Genomic DNA, 20,522 nt, shown 5'->3' on the forward strand with positions numbered 1-20,522 from the left:
AGGAGGACATGCTGCAGGCCGAAAACATAAAATGAGAAAGTCTAAAAACAGAGGAACAGGCACAGATAACAAGACAGTATCCAAGGAACTCACACTGCAAAACTGGTCTAGATGGGAGAGAACAGCATCCTGTAAGTTACCAGTGTTGAAGTGCCAGCAAAGTCACCTCATCTGGAACTCTGCAAGGGATTGTCAGGGTGGTATTTGGTAAATGGTGTTGGTAAACACAAAACATGAACCCTGAAGGTATTCAATGCCAGGGATGTCACACTCTTCGACCTCAGCTTGGAGCAGATGTCTGCAACCCAAGAGTAATTTGGCAAGTGTAGTCCTTTGTCTGCTTGCAAAAAGTGTTTGAACCGCTTGTAATACTCACAAATACTTTGAGAGTCATGAAATAATCAAGGCACGTTGTGCCAAAGGGATTTCAGCTTGTGCCTTATTTAAAAACTGTTCATAGCCACAAGTATTATTTAGAATAGCTCAAATTCTTAATTTCTCAAATCTGACAGCCATATGGGTTTGTACCTGCTCATGATTATGCCTGGAAAAGCTGCAGAGATGTACAAAAGCTTTTTGAGAAAAAACAGCAACAAAAATTATGCAAAGAGGCTATCCAAGGAATTTGTTTTTTCTTCTACAGTAAAGATTGATTTTTTACTTTCACAGGTCAACCTTATTTTCAGGGAAAGTTCAGCTAGCTTTCCTAAAATATGTGACTTGATTTAAAGCCTTCCAGACCACAGGCTTAATTCAAATGTCCTGAGTTAAACAGATACACACAGTCTATGTCTGTATTGGTAAATCAAACAGAGCCTGGGCACGGGCCAGGAAAACTGGGAAAGAATTGTCTTCCCTGCTAAATGGCAGACCTTCATCCCAGCACAGACAGAGCTTTTCCAGACAGTGTTTGGGCTGTTTAGAAGTCAGTACAGGGGCCATTCCTAATAGCCCCAGGTGTCTGAGGACTAACAGAGCTGGCCCTAGCACTATTTATTTCACTAGGAAATAAGTGAGTCTCGGAAAAGTTTGTGAATTTTTGACTACTGGGGCCAGCAGATGCAACCAGGTCTCTCTTATCTGCTCTGCTGCCATGAGCTGTTGGGCTCCTCAAGGGTCTGCTGACATTGAGCTGCTTCCAACCTACAAGACTTCAGCATCCTGATGGGAATAACACATTTACAGAACCTGCAGGCCTCACTCAGGGGGTCTGGGACACCAAGATAAATTCACAGCCACGGCAGAAGGTTGTGCAGTTTGCACCAAAGCTCGCCACGGTGTCCAGCGTGAGTATGGTGGATTCATTTTGGGTTGAAAATCCAAACCCATGAAAATCAGTGACAAAATTCACATCAACTTGGAACCCAAATTCCCCCTGCCAAATTTACAAAGTAACTCAAAATAACAGTTTCATCAATGTTCAGATCACTTGATTCCCATGTTGTGCATGTAGACTTTGGGATGAGAACAAAACTGCCTGGCATAATTAGACCTGCAGCCCTACAAGGTCATTTGTGTATTTGGAGGGGAGTCCTACACAGAGTGTGTTGCAGATATAATGAACACCTCTGGATGAGGCAGTCACAGGTGTTTTAACACAGTAGCCCAAGCTTTGATCTGTGGACAGCTCTTGCACTCCTTTAACAACCACTTTAGGGATAGATCCTGCTTTCACAATTTAATTAAAAATGAGCCTTGGAGTGCTTCGATTTTTTTCATTCGCAGGAGGTAGATCAAACAGATAATGAGCAGAGTTAGTACCTCAAAATATTACAAATACTAAGGATTTAAAGACACTGCAAAAGAATATTTTTTCAACCATTCAGTGACAGCTTGACCATGTCTAACTGCATGTGCTATCCAGTGCTGCTTCCAAATAGGACCAGAGGTTTAGTGCAGATTCAGAATCTGCCTTTTCCTCCTATCATTACAGTTTTCAGATATGAGACCAGCTCGACAAGTAAAGCACCAGAATTCTAAATTCAGACAGAAACAAAAATAATTACTTGAATCACTTCAGGTTTCTTTTTAAAAAGTATCCATATTAAAAAGATGTCTTTACCTTGTTAATACATTTACAGGCTTTTAGCCAGAAGGGGTAATTCTGTGGAAAAGAATTGCAAAATAATACATAGAAAACTGCGAAGATGAAATTCTGAATTTAAAAATATGAGAGAATCCTATTTTCTTTGCATTCCTCATTTTGCATCTCATTACCTTGTCAACTAGAGATGACATTACACTATTCTGGCTACCAGAACTGATCCTGGTGACCTTATCCCAAAATTGGTTTTCAAAAGGAAAGCTCCTGCAGCCAGGTTTCTTGTTACAGCTACACTGCCTCGGTATTGATATTCTGTGGTACAAAATTCCCTTCTAGTTCTTCTTCCTAGTTAAAGCTAGAAAGTGTAATGAAAACATGACCCAACCCAACTGGACTGATTGGCTTAACACTGTATGTCCACTATCCCATTGTGGCTCTCCATGGGCTCGGTCAGGACAGCATTGGGCTGGGCACTGGGGACCAGCCTGCCACAGTGAGACAATGTCAAGTGCCCTCTATTGCATGTCTAAAGTTCTCCTACTGCATTGGTTTAGCTGCTCTTCCTTTACCTCTCCGCTCGGATTTTGTATCTGAGGACAAAATAGGCAATCAGGCGCAGAGAGAAGAAGAAAATCCCAAGAACAATGAAGTCCAGGTAAAGTTTGGCATTTTCTACATCCAGTTCTCTCAGGATGGCCTCTGATTTTTGAAAATGGCAGGTGTCGTCTTTGTCACAATGCAGATCTTCTCGATCCAGTCCATAGATGGAGAGGATGACCCCTTCGAACCCATACCTGGGAAGAAGAAGGAGGAATTACAAGGAAAATCCTGATGATCTGGTCAGAAGTGCAGTACAATCCCTGTGAGAGCTCAGCTGAAACTCTGAGGGGTTCAATATTGTTCTGACACATCTGTCTCGGGGCACAGTTCTGTCCCTGTTACAATCAGGAACATCACATGTCACGGGCATTTTGCGTAAGAGGGAACAAGGGCAGGAGTTTTGCCTTTGACTTCCAGTTAGTGCACAGAAAAACATTAAATCAGAAAGCAGCATCATTTCAGCTCATATGCAGGAATTCCCCATTTAAAAATGACAACATAATTTTGCTTTTTTTTTTTTTTTTTAAGAAGCAGCAGGGATGCAATTATGGCTTGAAGTCAGAAATATATTAAAACCAGCATCAATCTAGAACATCCCTTCTCCTTCCCTCTGTGTACTAATGGTTTCACTGACAGTGCTCCCAGGCATTTGATTTTGCAAGCAGATAAACATCATGGGTCCCATGCACACGGGATATCCCATGCATAGGACAGCTTTCTCTGGCTTCAGGAGACCCCACACAGGCCTGCCAATGGTTTAAGGCCTCACCTTGAATTCCAGGTATTAATTCAGAGGGTGCAGTCTCGTTATCTTTGATAGGAATCTGTGTAAGACCTCACTTGGCAGCAAAGAGGATTTTTTTTGCCTGGGGTTTCTCAGTAATAGTGCAGCTTGGGCAGGGTAGGGAAATGGGGAACGGGAAAATTCTCCTCTCCTAATTTCAGCTATAAACATTTCAGTGTCTAGTCTAAACTATCCCTCCAGAGATTTCCTGATGGGAGTTGTCCCATCTTAAGACAGCTGTGTCAAGACACAGACAGCATAGAAGGTGCCTATGGATCTTAAAGCAGCAGTTTAAATTAGAGGTGACACAAATCCCGTGCCTCTTGTGGCAGTGCGCCTGGAAAACTTAAAAACAGGCCTTTATCCAACAAACCTATCTAGCATACAGCAATGAATTACACTACTTTTTCTTTCAAAATGAGGTGCTGGCATCAATTTCTCAGCTGGGGATGTCACTGTTATTTCAGAAATCCCTATTTATATTGCAAAATCCAGGAGGATTTTCATGCTGTGCAATCCCACCGAATTCAAAGGGACTGGCATGGTCTTGTGGCCTGTAACCTGTTCCTGTTTATTTCACAACACAAAACAACTTAAAATGCAGTGAGATAATGTGGTTTACACACATATGTTTATACTACAAAAGAACATGCTGTGAACAGTCTCTTTGGCACCCAAAATAACCAAGCAACCAAAGGCAAACAAACAGCATTTCCAGATGGGAGGCTGAAGGCTTCCACAGCAGTACCTGACATAGGAAATGTAGGACATCCACTGGAGGTATGTTGGGATGGTATCAAAGCTGACAAAAAACCCAGAGAACAGAAGGACTGGGATGGCAGTAACTGGGCCCACAAATGTTGCCACCTGTGAATACAAGGAATAGAGAGTCTCTTGTCAGAAAGACAGAGAAAAAAATAAAAACTGACTTACTTTTCTGTTATTCTTCAGAGTAATTCTACTCCCGAAAGTCATCACATTTTGAAATACTAGAAAATTGCTGGCTTTTTGGTTTTTTTTCTTTTTTTGGTGAGATTTCTTGTGAGGGGAAGAGCAGAAGCACAGGGATCACGCAGTAAGGTTATGCTGGTCTCCACAGGGTGGCACAGAGAGGGAATCAAGTGTTCTACTGCAGAAATCTTGACAGTATCAATGCATATTGAGGTCAGAATCATCAGTTACCACCAGCATCACAGAGCAGTTCTGCTGCGCAATGGTCACCTCAGCCCATCTCCTGCCAGGAATTACCTGACCAGCTTCCAGTCATGCCAACAGCTGCCTCTCTCCCTCCATTTCTAGAAGTTTGGTTTTTGGACAAGCCTTTTCCTACCTTTCCTTCTACAGCTTTATTAAACCAAAAAAAACCCTGCTCCTGAGCTACTGTGGAAAATTTCCAGTTTGTAGGGACACAGAAACGCATCAGTCCTGCAGTCCCCAGGACCTGCTCAGTCTGGGATGAACAGCAAGTGACAATCCACCCAAGCAAGGGCAGGCACAGCCCCTTCAGGTGAGGCAGGAACTTCAGAGCCTCACATCCAGGGCAGGTCTGTGCCCCTTACACTGATGTGGGTGGGGAGCATCAGGAGCTCTATCACAGCAGGACAACTTTCTGCCTGTCACCTCTCAACAAACATCCTGGGGACACAGCAGCAGTGACAGGGAGCAGAGTCAGGAGACAGCAGAGCTCCTGTGAGACCACGAAACACCATCAGTGTACCTGGAGGGATGTGGAGGCTGCACCTATGAGCAGGCCCAGCGATTGAGCCACCAGGGATGTCATGGTCCCCAGGGCTGCGAAGAGGACGAAGCGGAGAGCGTCGGAGGGCTGGGAAGTCATCCAGTACACGATGCTGCAGTAAGCCACAGGGAACATGATCTGCAAGGACAGGCACTGGGGGTTATCCCTTACAGCTGAACACTGACTGTTACTCTGAGTAAGACAAAAACATGATGGGGGTCTAATTAATCCACAGCTCTCAGCCTTTCCATTACAGGACAGGTGTGATACCTGCCTTTCTGCTTGGGCATTTCAAAACAGATTCCACTCACAGCCCTTCACAGTTCCCCTTCTGCAAATAAGCAAAACTTGTCATCCGTTTATTAAAAGAATGTTGGGTCAGGTCGTTGCTTTTGTCAAGTCCTGCACTCTTCAGGGTGCTGCTGATTCAGCCCTGAAACTTCAGCAGACACAGTTTTCCCCACTATTCCAATGGACAAAATACCAGTACTTATCTTCTGGACAAGTGGGCTTGTCACTCATGAATTTAAGGATTCTCTTTTATTGAAGAGTAGAGCATTTACCTGAAAAGGAACATCAGCCATGGTTTTGGCGAGGTAATAGGCTTTGAGGCTGTACCAGTAGTTCAGATGCTCTCTGAGAAACACTCCCATCTCAAGGGGAACTGCAGAGAACACAGATGGTTCAGTTAGATTGGCAGGGTGTAGTGTTGCTTCACATAATAACAACACAGTTTGTCCATACCTAATCCTGCACTGCTGCAGTCCCAGGGTGGGACTGGAACTCTCAGGTCTTTGACAGAGCAGCAAAAGTTTCAGTGATTTGTAATGAAATATAAAAAGTCAGCCCCAAGAGCTGCTCACTGTTGAGACTATGGACTAGTCTACTCAGATGGTACGAACCTCCCTTGAAGAGGATTTTTCAATTAAAAGTGATGTGAAAACTTAAAGAAATTGGTTCTTCCTTTTGGTCCAACAGGGACTTTAAGGTAGCAGCACTCCCAAAGGGAGTACAAAACAGTCTATTCCACAGGCATTTGCTTCTGATACCACATGAATAAGCTGATTTTATGCAGGAGTCATGACTTGGAAGCTCCAGAGAAAGTATTACATCCTCCTTAAGTCCAACCATCAGCTCAGGGCATGGTTTAGATGCTCTGGGATAAAGAGAAATTCCGGTCCAGGACTGTAACACTGAACTGTCTGTGCTGAAAAACCCTGGCAAAACAGGGGAGGGAGAAGTGCCTCTGGCCAAGCCTGTTTCTGCTTGCACAGCAGTGCTTCTGTGGGTGCAAGATTCATCCCACCACCTCTCTTAGAAGTAGAATCACAACTCAAATGTTACCTTATACAAACCAGAGACATCCCAACACCCTCCCACCTCCCTGCAATCCCCTCCCCTGTGCTGTGACACAGTGCCCCGTACTCACAGGTGAGGACAGTCGGCATGAGCGCAGCAAACATGAGGAACAACATGGAAAAAAAGAGGAATCCCGAGTTGCTGAGCACTTTCTTGGCCTCATTGCCAATGCCCAGGTAGAGCAATCCAATGAGCAGCCCAATGCCAATGTGTGAGGTGATCCGCAAGTGTGTCAGGACCTGTGACAAGCAAAGAGCAGCATTTATCAGAAAGTCTGGGCTCAAAAACCATGACAGCGTGGCTGAAATCAGATGGAAAGACTGCAGGAAAGGAGCACTTATGCCCAGAAAATCTTATATAGAAATCATTGAATGGTTTGGGTTGGAAGGGACCTTAAAGATCATCTAGTTCACACCCCCTGCCGTGAGAAATGTTAATTTCCTACTGGCTAAGAAAAATTATGAGCTTCCCACGAAAATTTCTTCCAGTAAATACAGGCAGGAACTGCAATGCTGCAACCCGAAATCTCACTGTCTGACAATATCATGGAGCCACTGGCTCTTATTCATCAGGGGAAAGAGACTTCCTGACTAAAAGAGAAATTTCCCCAGAGCAGAAGAGAAGCAGAAAAGGCATTTCAGGCTTCTATAGACCAAAGTAACTTCATCAGGAATAAATTAGCTTTCTGTGCCTTCTCTACAACACAGTATTCCCACAAGAGGCTTGGAAGAACAGAAGAAATAATAACATTGGGAACAACTGCAAGCCTTTAGAGCCAAGCAGGAAAAAAATACCTTGAAAACAACATTGGCCTTCAATCTGTGTATCAGCAAATCAGTTACAGTTTCCCCTGATCTTAACTCATTAACTTAATTAGTCCTTGTTGACAAATGCACTTACAAAAAGCAGCAAGGGAGAACAAGTTATGGCAAAGAAGCAAACTTTTTATCCACCAGTTTTCTATTTCCAAAAATGAAGACTTTAAGTAGTAACTTTCCACCACACTGAAATTATTATCTCCGCCATCCTGAATTTTCTGGAAAACCTAGTTTTGTGACACAGCAGTACAACTTCTCAGTCACTTTTCAGTAGGATTAATAACTGTATAAGGGACCTGCCAGCACAGAGGGGATTTAAACTTTAGGTTTTTAGGCCAGGTGCTTCTGAGTGCTGTGTAGAAAGGTGTAGCTCACAATGAAGGTGATACAGTTAACAGCAAGACTGGAAGATCAGTCTCTTCCCTTTGAAATTCTGTGACAATGTTCACAGATGGGCTGCTGGACAGGACCTTTGAAGTGTATTACACTGCCTCACACCCAGCTGAACAGACCTTTTGGCTACAAAAGTTATTATAAAGCCATTCTTACCGAGTCCCTCATGATGGTGAGGAAAGTTCTTTTGAAGAGGATGCAGAACTGGGTTAGGCAGCTGGCAGAGAAGCTGTGGCAGCCTTCTGTGGAGGAGGAGTCCTGCAGAAACACATCACAGAATAAACTCCTTCCTTCACATATCTCGTTTGGTTTTCATTCACAAAAGCCCACTCACATCAGCTGAGTGTGCCCAGAGACTCCTCCACTGACCGGGGATTTGAATTCCCTCCCTCCCCCTGCAGCCCCAAGCCTTGCCCCAGAGCTGTGATGCACAAAATACCTCTTCAGAGGGCCGGTGCCAGAGGAAGGGGTTCAGCTCGTTCTCCCCACCCACGTCTCTCTTGTAGTCCGTGTCACAAATCCTCTCCCTCACGGCCCTGACCAGGCGGCTGTTCTGGTCCCCGTACTCACCCGAGGCCACTTCCATAACTACAAAAACAGAGGGTTTAAGTTACTGCTTTGCACTGCTCACCAGGTACAAGCCTTGTTATTAAACCCCACTGATGCTGCAGCACTGAAAAAACCAGAGTTTTTTCAGTACAGGCTTTAAAAATGCCACGTGCAAATTCTTATCTATACAAACAACATTTAAATGCATCTTTCCACAAATCTTCAGGGAGGTCTCTTCATCCTGGAAGTTAAAGGAACCATTTCAGAGGAAAGGCAGTGAATACAGGTTAACAAAAAATGACAAAAGCCTATTTTTGTGGCACTTTCCGCTTTTTTGGAATTAAGAAACAACACTGAAAACCCCTCAATGCTCTTATCTGTACAATACCACAGTGGTACTGCTCAAGATAAAAAAAAACCAAGCAGAATACTGGGCCCACTTAAAAAAGCCATTAACATTAGTTACTATGAAGCACTGAAGAATATGCTTTATCTTTCATTTCCTGAACTTTGACTTCCATCACACAGAAATATTCACTGAACTGTACCACTAGATGGCATTCAAATTACTTAGGAAAAAAAAAAATCTGATTAATTTTATTTTGAATTTTGGTACATATATGAACACACACACAAAAGAATATATGTACAGAAGTATAAATCACACCATGGTCCCCATTACCCTGAGGGTGCTGACAAAATACAAAATAAATGCAATAAACTATTCAAGTTGTCCTTACCAAAATCTGCTGGGTTGTGGTAGGTTGGGCAATTCAACCCCAAATCTCTCAAGTAAGGGACGAGGTTTGTTACCTTCCCACGGTAAATGCATTGACCTTGACTTAGAACATAGAGCTGGAAAACGAGAAGAAAAGAAAGAAAAAGAAAAGAAATAAGAAAAAAACTGAAATAGTACCAAAATATTTGAACCTGTTGCCTAATAACATCTCCTTGTCCATGTGGGAAGAACACCTTGGGAAGATCTGTCACCACTTGAAATGAACTCTGCATGGAATCACGACTAACAGAAAATTGAATGCCTGAGGTTTGAATTCTGCACACGTTGCCTCCAGGACGTGGAACACATTAGCACAGAAACACACTAATTCCAGCCTTTGGCACACGCTGAAAATAGGCAAGGAGCTGGAGAGCCAAGCCATCTAATTTCCACACATTATGGATATTTTGGGCTGGGAGACGAGGCTGGTGACTGCAGGAATGGAAGGAGAGCTGGGACAGCACAGCAACAGCAAACAGCTCGATCACTCTCATTTTTAGCCACACTGTTGACTTTAAATAAACCTCCCTGCCAGACTGGCAATCTGCAAGAGTTTGTTCACCTGTGGTGGTGGAGGTTTTCTCTCAGCTCTCACAGGATTAATCTAAATCCTCTAACACGACTGAAGTACATTTTTATCTAATCTAAACACACACAGTCCACATCCCATTGTTAGGTTGGAGAAAAGTTCTCCAACTGACTTAATTTCAATTAATTTTCAATACTAAATTCGATTATTATTATTATTTCATGTGAACTACCTCTTCTCAATCTACACCTGTGTATCTAGGCTGAGAACATGTACTTGCAACATTGCACACATTGACTCTGCAGCTCTCCTGCTTTTATATTGCTCTAAGGTACTTCAGTGACAGCCCTGTACACAGGAGCAGTGCTGGGTGAAGGCATGACAATCAGCCGTGCAAAAATCACGATTTCACAAACCTAACAGCCAGATTCTTCACAAAGATGACACATAAATAAAGGAAACATGCAGATAAGAAGGAGAAAACCATAATCAAAAAGTATGTTTTGCTCTTATTTCTTTAACTTCTTTATCTGATTTGTAGCCACCAACTGGAATTATTCATGTTTTTGATCAAAGAATGTAGCCTTGAAAGCACAACCTACCTAAACTACACATCAAGAGGAAGTTTGAGAGCAATACCTGGTCAAAGAGCTCGAACAGTTTTGCACTGGGCTGGTGAATGGTGCAGATGATGGACCTGCCACCCTGGGCCAAAGCCTTCATCAGAGACACCACCTGAAAACATGATGCACTATCCAAGCCACTGAGAAAAAAAACCAAAGAGAAGTTTGTTATCCACAGGCACCACTCAAAACTGGCACACGCATTTGCTACTTGGTCTCTCATTATTGTCCTTTTACAACTTTTCTCTGTAGCAGTTTAATTTTATCATATGCCAACCTTACGCTTGTATTTCTCCATCAGGCTTTTAATTATGTTGGAAGCATGCCTGAGAATGAAAAAGAATATTCTCAAAGCTGCCTTAAGGGACTTCTACATCTTAGGGCTGCAGATGTAAATGCTCCCAACTTTAATGAATAGATACATATTCATAGCTTTCCCAGCCTCCTCCCAGACTGATCACATTCATTACCAAAAGTCACATTTTAAAATGTTTATATTCAAGCTGTCTTTGCTTGAAAAAGAAATCCATGCCACAATATTTTCCTCTCTCTCTTCCTTCCTGCTGCAGTTTGTGTCTGCTTTAAATATTATTTATAGCCCCACAGTCCAGCAGTTGCAGCAGTGACCCAAGGCACTAAGTACCCAAAGCAAATTATTTCTTGGCCTTATTCAGTGCCTGCAGGCAACACAAAATGAGCCTTTTCCAAGGAGTTAGAGGTGAATAACTTTTCTGCAGTGCTGTTCTACTCTGTAAAACCATATTTGTCTGTCTTTAATTTTTGGCCTTGAAGTACCTGGTTGGCTCATCGAAGAACATGACAGGAGGGTTGTTCACCAGCTCCAAAGCAATGGCAAGACGCTTTCTCTGGCCTCCAGAAAGACTCCCAGTCCTCGTGTTAGCACATGTCAGCAAACCAAGGGCTGTCAGGATTTCCTTTACCTGCAGGGAACAGAACATTCCACGTTGTTAGAACATAAAAAACCTCCAGCCTCTTCACTGATTTTCATGGAGATTGTGAACCAGCTCATGACTTTGTTTCATCACCCACACACTTAAAGCCTTTTTCCATCAAATGTAGTATTTATTAGACTCAGTGTTAAGAGTCCACCACTTACTGTTTCGACCCAAATTCTGCTTGTTTGTCCTACATGACCTCACTCAGTAAAGAGGTGAAAAAGAAGTGGAAATGGGTTCTTCAATAGCTGTATATTTATGGATATGACACTGACATCAGAAGAGCTTTGCAGCATTTGAGGGGTAATTGCACAGTGAAACCAAGAAGCTTCTTTCAACAGAACTCTGGGGTTGTCTCTATAAGGGACTCTATAACAAAAACCAGTGGTTTCTATAGAGCAGTGACCTCCTTTATCTCATCTGTTCTCCACAGTCTCCTCTTTAAAGTGCAGTCATTGATTTCAAGTGTTTTCATTCCCCTCAGAGTCAGTTCATTTGTCACAGGTACTCTCAGATGTTCGGGATTTCCTCAAGGCACGGCCCCAGGAAGGGCACAGCTCGTCCCTGGGTTTTTGGAGCAAAAGCAGAACAATCCCAGGCACTATGATTTTTTCTGTTTCAGCGACTGTAGATCTGGTCTGGTAGCCCTATATAAGGGGAATAGCTTTTTGGCATCAGTAAAATCATGGACACAAAAATGAGTGAATCCATGAGCTACGCTGCTCATGCAAGTAACAAAATCTACCACTTCAAAGGCAGAAAGCAGCCCAGACATTTAATACTTCACCTAAGTTCAGGAAACAGAGCCCACCATTTCTCAAAGTACCAACTGCTTGGATGGAGGGAGTTTTCCAGAAAGAGTTTCTGAGCTGGTAAAAACTGGTGAGACCAACCAGGGCCTGACCCTTTGCTTGTCCTGATTTTGATTTCCAGCAGTTCCCTCTCCCACTAAGAGGGAGTAAAAAAAAAAAAAAACCCGCACTAACCCTTGTTCTCAGAGAAAAAAGCCTGATTCCCTCATTCCCTTGATCTCTAGGAAGGGTAAACAGGGCCTAGGCAGCACAAGCAAGGTCAACTAGAAACACAAACTGTGGTTCACTGGAGGATTTTCACTTGCCCCTGCTTTAAACAAGAGTCTGTAATCCTGCTAGCATGAGTGTATAAATTCATAACATTTATCTGTGATAAACATTTACACTGCAATTTACAACAATAAAATGAATTATCTCCTCCTGCACAGGCCTCTAACACTAACCAGAAAATCCTTCTAACATGTGTTGAATAAACACAGCACAGTATTTTCCTCAAAGAGCTGCTTGTAATTACAGTGACAGTGTGAACAAGGGAATTAACTTGCTTGGCCTAACTTCACCAATGTGTAAATGAACCAAGGCTTCCAAAGTACAACGAAATCAACAGCTGTTTCTATATAAATTTATTTTCCAATTAAAAAACAACCTGTGTTTACCAAACACAAGTTGATTCCTGTAAGCTTCCCTTCTGATTTTCAAGGATTCTTTTGAGTCTGAAGAAATGCCAGTTGCTTCAATTTCAAAATAAACACAAAGGATAATCACAAAACCAGCTGCTCTACCTAGGAAGTTGCCATAGTTTTCACATTTTAGGAGAAGTTGTACTTTTCCCCATGGATGGATGAGAGGAGCACAGTTCCTCATGCAGGTCCAGCTGGGTGATTTATCTCACCCCACATGAGATGCCTGAGCCCTCAGACACGCACGGAAGAGAATTCAAGATGCTAAGGTGCATTAACAGGAATCCTGCAAAACCTGTGAGTTTATTTTAGTAAATCTTTCACAATTTTGCAGTCTCGTAGCGAAAGCAGCTTTCATGGAGACTGCAGTGAACATTCCCTCCTAGTGACACATGTCAGCCTTGAGGTTATGATTTATTCTGTCATTACAGGTCCAGTGCAATTCAGTATTAGATAAAATACGTCTGCTTTACAGAGCTCACTCCACGGCTCTTTGGCATCCCCCAAAATTCTAGTTTGATGGGCAGTGTACATACCATTTCTCTCCTCCCTTCATCTTTCTCTTGAAGTTTCAGATGAGCAGATACCTGGAATGCAGAACAACAGAGTTTGATTTTAATCTGGTCTGAAGCACAACCACCGGTTACAGCAGATGTCTCAGGCACAACACTCCAAGGCACCATTTAAACAGCTTCTTTCAAGCCAGTCAGAAAATCTGAAGTAGACCTATAATGTTCCAGTCACAAGCATCACATTTTTCTGTACAGTAAATAACTGACTCTAATTTGACTTAGGCAAAGCATCTGACAAAAAGTGTATTAGAAAAAAAGGCCATTCTGAAAGTCAAAGAGCTTGAGAGGAAGATGGGAGAGTGGCAGAATTTGCACACCCAAGAACTTCCCAGGCAATGCTAGAAACACAGTTTATCTGTGCTTCATTCCCACTATACGGATAACTGAGCTCTGCCATTCTCCAGGATGCAAACAAGTGAGCACAGAAATAAATAATCTTGTGAAAGATGTCATCTGCTATCCTGAGAGGCGGCTCCACAAAACATCATGATTAACCTTTATTAAAAGCAATTAAACTGTTAAGTAGTTATTTTTTGTCAGAGCCTTGATTGATTAATTTTAGACAGCAACTATAATCTGGGCCCAATTCTGCAAAAGTGGTCCCGTGGGATTCTGACAGAAACACTCAAGTAAACAAAAGAGAAGAAAAACTTCCCCACAGAAAGGAATCTTTGCAGAAAATTAGCCATATAAACACTGGAGTGATTTCTTATTGCCATGAAATTTGTGAATTTAGCTGGCACAGTGTGAGCAACCTAAGCCTTATTTTGATAATAACCTCTGAGAAAAACTGGCTCATTTCTCAAGTTGAGCTACAGACACTTCCAGACTAACTGGTCAAGTTGGCAATTCATAAACCTCTTGATGCTATGAAAACCAGTGAGAACAATTTACATTCCCTGTACATCTTGCACTTATTGTGTTCCTGGCTTTTTTTCCCTGAAGAAATGAAAGAGATTTTATAAAATGACTTTATTTTAAAAAAGGCACAAAAGAGCAGAAGTGGCAGAGAGATCACATTGAAGCGTAAATAACAGTTTTCAGTCAGAACATGAAAGATGGGGAGAAAGAGAGAGAGGGATGAGGTTACTCATCCACCACCCAAGCAAACAGATGGTCCCTACAAAGGCTTGTTTGTGAAGAATTTCAGGTTCCATTCTCTAGGAGATCTAAGGAGCAGACACTTAGATCTCCTTCCAAATCATAATGCTGGGCACAAATTGGAAATTATAGAGCTAAAGAATCCCTAGAAGGATGAGCCAGAAATGGAATTCAAGGCATCATCAAATTCCAAGAACTTTCGTTGAGCGGGATCAGACAGAGATAACAGCTTGTGGCACTGCCAGGAGTTAAGAACGAGGGCACAACACAAACCATTTTCCATTTTCCCCTGCTCAGATAAATTAGAGCAAGAAACAAAGCTCACCATCATGGCTTCCTGGACAGTGAGGTGAGGAAGGAGCATGTCATCCTGCATGATGTAGCAGGAGACTTTGCGGAAAGAGCGCAGGTCACGGGGCTGCCCGTTGATGAGGATTTCTCCTTTCATTCCCGTCTCTCTGAAACCAAACAACAAAATAACCAGAGGTGAACCCTGCCTTCCCCTGTGCTGCCACGTGACTGAGCATGTGGAAGTCTTAGGCTGTTATTGCCACTACGAAGCAGATTTGGTAGACTGGACAGAAATTAACTTATTTCATGATTATGTTCTCTTTCATACAAAGCTTCGTGCCACGTGGCTGAAAATTTTACTCAAAATGTGTGCTGTCTCGTAGAAATATCTGAAAAAATATCAAGACATTGAAGTAGGGGGTTTTTTAGGTTTCTCTATGATGTTCCTTATGCCCCAAATGACAGCAAGACAGAGACACTTTGTATTTGGCCATACAAGAGGGGATTTAGAAAGATGAAGCACAGTTACTTCAGTCATTGCAGTTTGGTCAAGAAGACATCAACATTATGAAGTGGTGAGTAGATTTTTCAAGTGTTTATGTGATTTAAAAAATATCACAAACAGAAGACACTGAGTCAGATTTGTTACACAGCCAAAAAAGGAGATTTTCTTTATGTGTGTTTTTTGGATTTTAAATTGCTTCTTATTTTTGGATCAGACCTGTTAAGAGATAAATCCCAAGTGACCAAAACATGACACAGAGAAAAAAATAAAAGCAATAAGAATAATTCAAAATCTCTGAAGTGCCTGCTTTCAACAAACTCTAGGCTAAACTTTCTTCTGCTGTTGTCTCCAAGGAGCCCTCAGGCTCGGTGATCTTATCTTAACCTGGGATTTTCATTGGTACTGACCTGTATCCTGCCAGAATATTCATAAGCGTTGACTTCCCAGCTCCTGAAGGACCCATAATTGCAACGAGTTCTCCACTGCTGAACTTCCCTGAAATTCCTTTCAAAAGGGTCTTATAGCCTGGAAGAAAAAAGAAAAGTTCACTGAACTCTTAACAATCACATCTGGGGAGCAATGGGAGTTCATTTCCACCGAACATTGATGACGAGCAGGCGTTAACAGGAGCCTCCTGGGAGGCTGATGCCAACATCAGCACTCTGCAATAATGCAATAACTATCAGAAGCCAAATTGTGAGTGGAAACAGCAGCTTCCTCCCATGACACAAATGGTACAGTGGGATGACAGGGTCTCACACTTTTGTTTCACAGCAGGATGATTTTTGAACAGGGCTATGAAGTCTTGCTACCATTCCCTAAGTGTCCTCTCAAAGTATTTTACTAGGATGCTGTTAAAATACCCAATACTCCACAGCAAACATGACGCCACAGTCCTGGAGCAGGCTGCCCTCCAATCACTGCACTTAAAAGTGCCAAAATTCGCCCTCTCACCAAAATAACAACTTCTTATAGAGAGAGCAATAGCTGAGATCTCAAATCCCCTTTCCTTTGTCCATTCCCCACTAAAAGAGGTTTGACAAGAAAGACAGCAAAAGGAGACACACAAACTACTTCATTCTCTTAGCACAAGGACTCTCTAACCAGAGGAACTCTAAAGGCCTGCCTAGACAGGGAGACTGACCACAATAACTCTGTAAAAACAATTTCTAGGGAAATACTTATTCCAGATTAAGAACATGCAGGGTTTTCTTTTTTCTCTTTTCAGATTAATCCATTTCAAAATATCATGCCACTGTAATTACATCCTCAGGTAAGGATGTTCTAGAGTGACATCATCATCTCCTTCAAGTATTTCAACGTATTTCTGAGTTAATTATCTTTGCCAGTAAACCTTTATTAAAAGCCTAAACTCCATGTTACTCTAGGTGTAAGCAAACTGGGCTCCAATGAAAATTACAGACTTGCACCAGTTGCATCCACCTTGCCCTGCAGGATTTCCACATAAAGGCATGAAAACTGTGTGGGGAAGGTGGAGAGAGGCCTGACCAGCATTTAAAATTTTCAGGATCTTTCCCTTTTGGCTTTTTAGCTCGCTTACTTTATTATAATTATCGGTGCTTCTAATTAAAGCATTTAATAATAAAAAATGCTAAGTAGGGTGCCAAAAACAATCTCATATATTGACAATGTTTATGTAGTTCAATTAAAACCAAAACAGAAGGGTGGAAAATCCATTTACATGCTGAGTCAGGATTTGGCAATCCATTTTGCCACACTGGTGGATGTGCAGGCAGAATGTACATTCCACATGTAAACAATGCCAGACCTCTGATCATCAGCACAGGCTGTAGCTGGAACATGGAAATGCTCTAAAAAAATCATATTGTCTGCAAGCTCCTAGAAAAAAAAAAGAATTGTGGGTTATCTTCTTCTGATTTCTATTTCTTCCTAACTTGGTAATTTGTTTTCGTCTCCACTTACTCTCTTTAAATTTTCTTCTTGTCTCCATTCTCGGTTCACACTCCTCCTATGCCACAAGAGAGCAAACTTTGCACCAAAAACCATTGTCACGCTGCTGTGGGACCTCCCAAATCCACAGCAAACCCTCTTCCCTGAGCACACCCCAGCCCAGGGGGAATGCAGTAGCCACAAAAACTCTCTAGAATTATCTGATCCTACTGTTTTCATGGCAAATGTCCAAGAAAATGGAATTGACTAAATGCATCAAAATAGCCAATTTCTCGAGCACCTTTTTCTAAACGGGCCAATAATTTTTCACTCTAAATCTTGCCCTGGATCTAAAGGAAACAACAGGTTTTGAAGCCACGAGGCAACATGGGTATGAAAATAGCAGAGTATCCACGTTGCCTGTTTATGGCACAAGTCCTGAAAACAAAAGCAAGGACAATCCATCAAAAGCAACAGCGACTTTGGAGAGAGAAATCCATGGCACCCCCACAAGGTCAGCCGGCTTGTCCTTCACACCAAAGCCACCACCCACATCAGCATCTGAAGGGAAAGTGCAAGGAACAATCAGATCCTTCAGACACAGCAATATTTTAACAAACAGGATCTGTAGGGACAAAGTCCTTTATTCTACCCCTTCGGTGTAATGAGAACCAGCCCCCTCCCAAGCCTGTTAAACCTGGAAGGGACTCCAGTACTAGAATGTAACACCAATTACTTGCATTATGCACCCAGGCAGTAAATGTTGCACGAACTCTCAAGGGAGGATAAAAAAATGTGTACTGCCATCCACGAGGGACATGCAACCTAAAACACAAACTCAGCAGCTGCAAACACATGGTAACATAGGTATCATTACCTAAAACTGAAACCTCCCTATGTATGACTGTGAGATTTAACACTACACACATTAAAGCCACTTTTCCAAACAGTTTCACGAATGATGATCAGTTTACCTTTAAGTGCAGTACCTTCCCCCTCATGACCTGCACGTGTTTCAGCCTCTCTGATGGAGGATTCCATTTTGAGTATCCTGCACACTGTGTTAAACCAGAGCAGGGATCACCACAAAGAGACAGAATCAGCTTGAAAAAGACCTCCAAGATCGTCAAGTCCAAGCTTTGACTGATCACCACCCTGTCAACCAGCACAGAGCACTGAGTGCCATATCCAGTCGTTCCTTGAACACCTCCAGGGATGGGGACTCTACCACCTCCCTGGGCAGCCTGTTCCAATGCTTGACCACCCTTTCCATGAAAAAATTCTTCCTAAAATTCTCAGCAAGTCATTTGCAATACAGTAGAGAAATAGCTTTAAGAAGAAATAAAAGGCCCAAACTTAGGAATCTTAGATTAGGATCCCAATCACTGGCATTTTAAGTTGCTACAAACTCAAACCCGTCTCTTCCTTTGACTGGAAGTGCATAATAAGTTTTTCTATTACAAAGGTTAATTTAGCAAACCCACAAAAAGATTTGACACCGTGGCAGTAGTGTGGTGCCCCAGTATAATCCTTTATGAGGAATTAAAGTCCCTAAGTAACCACAGTCTTCTCTTTCAGAATATTGAGGCTAATCTTCAACTGAATCAGTTGACCTAAAACTTCTATATTGGGCCACATGTCTTTCACAAGGAACAGATTATGCATTTGGAGGGGATTGTATTCTCACAGTACAGGGACTGTTTCACGTCCATCTGCCATATATCAGGAATTTCTCACTACTTTCAATCCCAGCCCACCTTGTTTTCCTCAGTCCCTGCAGCAATGAGTTTGGATACAGCAGAGTTTAATGGAAGACTGGATCTCAAGGCCAACTCACCCCAAGGTGGAGGCACATCATGAGCCATTCAGTTCCAGCACCACAGCAGCACTCTCCCTTTGGACCGGACTTACACCAAGAACAAGTTCAGCATTGTCACTTTCTCATTTTTCACTTCTCCTGAAACTTTCAATTTCATCAGCATGGATCTTTCAGTTTTCCAGTGTCCCCTCCTGAAGTTACCGTGACATAACCTTTAAAAGTATGTATTTAAGGGCTGATACCCGTGGGAATCTTAACATCAGTTTTCAAGAACTACTTAAAATACGGCTTTGACATTAACACGCCGTAACGAACCAGAACAACCCCTCAGCAGATTTCTCAGCCCAACCCCCTAAAAACAGAACGCAGCAGAAAGAAATCAAAACTGAAACAGAAAATTCTAGCGGTACGAAACTTCTGGGTCTTAATTTTGCCTCACATTACATTGCAGAGCACAAATGCTTCTCCAGAGAAGCAGAACGTGTTCTGTTTTTCCATGTTAGGATTTCCCATTCAATCAAACATGAGGCACAGTGATACTTGATCAGTTTCACAGCTGAACCACCTGCCTGGGCTGACCAGACCCCGTTCCAGAACTGGAATTCCCTCCTTGCCTGGAAGCAGCACAGAGCCCATGGCAGCCCCTTTTCCAGTGAGTGGACAGAGGTGACCTTGTGTCTCTGATGAAGATTCTAAGGGAGCTCTCCTTGCTCAAGCCAACAAAATTTTTACTACTGGAATGAGCATGGGAGAAATGTGTCGATGGTTTTATCTGCTTCCTCATAGACTTTACAGAGATTTACGGAGTGATCTGGTTTTACCATTCCCACAGAAATCACGATTAATCTGGAAAGAAGCAAGCTATCCCCTCCTTATCCTCAGGGTAAGAGTACACGCTTCAGGATGTGTCTGAATCAGCACCAATAAAAACATAACCAAAACTCACTCCTACCTCACAGTGAATTTCCTCAGGTAAATACCACCTCTAGGTTTTTGACTGAAATGCTTCATTCATTTGCATTCCGTTGTCAGTAATACTCATTTGTTACTCAGAGAAATGTCACACAGACTCCTGGAAGTTTCTAGGTGTTGTAACCTACTTCTGCCTCCCATCAATAGGCACCCAGACCCCGTCTCGGGTCCCGGGTGAGCACAGCAGGCAATTAGAGCAAGATTTGCCCTTCCCAATGTATTTGAACTGTTTCTCTTTCATCACAAGCTCTTCTGGTGGCAAGAAATCGCTGCTGGTGCCCTGCAAGCACCACTGGTCTGAAACGGCTCAAAGGTTTCTCAGAACATTTACTGAAGTAAAAGGTAACACAGGAAATTTCAACTCAAACAGCACGAGTTTGGCAAAACTATAAACAACTGGAAACTGAGCCACAAAGAAATCGGCATTTGGCACTTAAAAATCAAAACCAGAGACATCATAACCTGCTCTTTCCACACTCCCAGCCAGGCAGAAATGAAGCATTCCTTTATCAAAAATAAAATAATTCTACAAGGACTATATTTCTGCATCTTTTTGTGGTGCTGTTTTAAGATCAGATGTATTCCTTCTGAGAAGTATCCTGTTGGAAATACAGAAGACATCTCTGGCAAGTACTGTATTGCTACCATGCCTTACTTTAATGCTTTCAACAAGAAACATACTTTTTAA

The 20,522-nt window shown here is 42.4% G+C and overlaps 1 protein-coding gene across 2 annotated transcripts in view; it reads right to left on the reverse strand.

Moving 5' to 3' along the window:
• Positions 1 to 2,609: 2,609 nt before the first annotated feature.
• Positions 2,610 to 20,522, reverse strand: part of ABCG1 (ATP binding cassette subfamily G member 1) — a gene marked incomplete at both ends in the record, with an annotated part of 46,023 nt that continues 28,110 nt past the window's right edge. For both annotated transcript variants that reach the window (XM_082278089.1, XM_082278088.1), the window contains 13 exons: positions 2,610 to 2,838; positions 4,177 to 4,295; positions 5,146 to 5,304; positions 5,730 to 5,830; positions 6,596 to 6,764; positions 7,893 to 7,994; positions 8,176 to 8,324; positions 9,026 to 9,140; positions 10,232 to 10,355; positions 11,011 to 11,156; positions 13,200 to 13,250; positions 14,662 to 14,794; positions 15,540 to 15,657. In XM_082278089.1, the coding sequence (XP_082134215.1) occupies positions 2,610 to 2,838; positions 4,177 to 4,295; positions 5,146 to 5,304; positions 5,730 to 5,830; positions 6,596 to 6,764; positions 7,893 to 7,994; positions 8,176 to 8,324; positions 9,026 to 9,140; positions 10,232 to 10,355; positions 11,011 to 11,156; positions 13,200 to 13,250; positions 14,662 to 14,794; positions 15,540 to 15,657 (1,715 nt within the window). The remainder of the gene's footprint in view (positions 2,839 to 4,176; positions 4,296 to 5,145; positions 5,305 to 5,729; positions 5,831 to 6,595; positions 6,765 to 7,892; positions 7,995 to 8,175; positions 8,325 to 9,025; positions 9,141 to 10,231; positions 10,356 to 11,010; positions 11,157 to 13,199; positions 13,251 to 14,661; positions 14,795 to 15,539; positions 15,658 to 20,522) is intronic.

Source organism: Coloeus monedula, assembly GCF_965178545.1.
Source record: "Coloeus monedula genome assembly, chromosome: 3".
Classification (NCBI taxonomy): domain Eukaryota; kingdom Metazoa; phylum Chordata; class Aves; order Passeriformes; family Corvidae; genus Coloeus; species Coloeus monedula.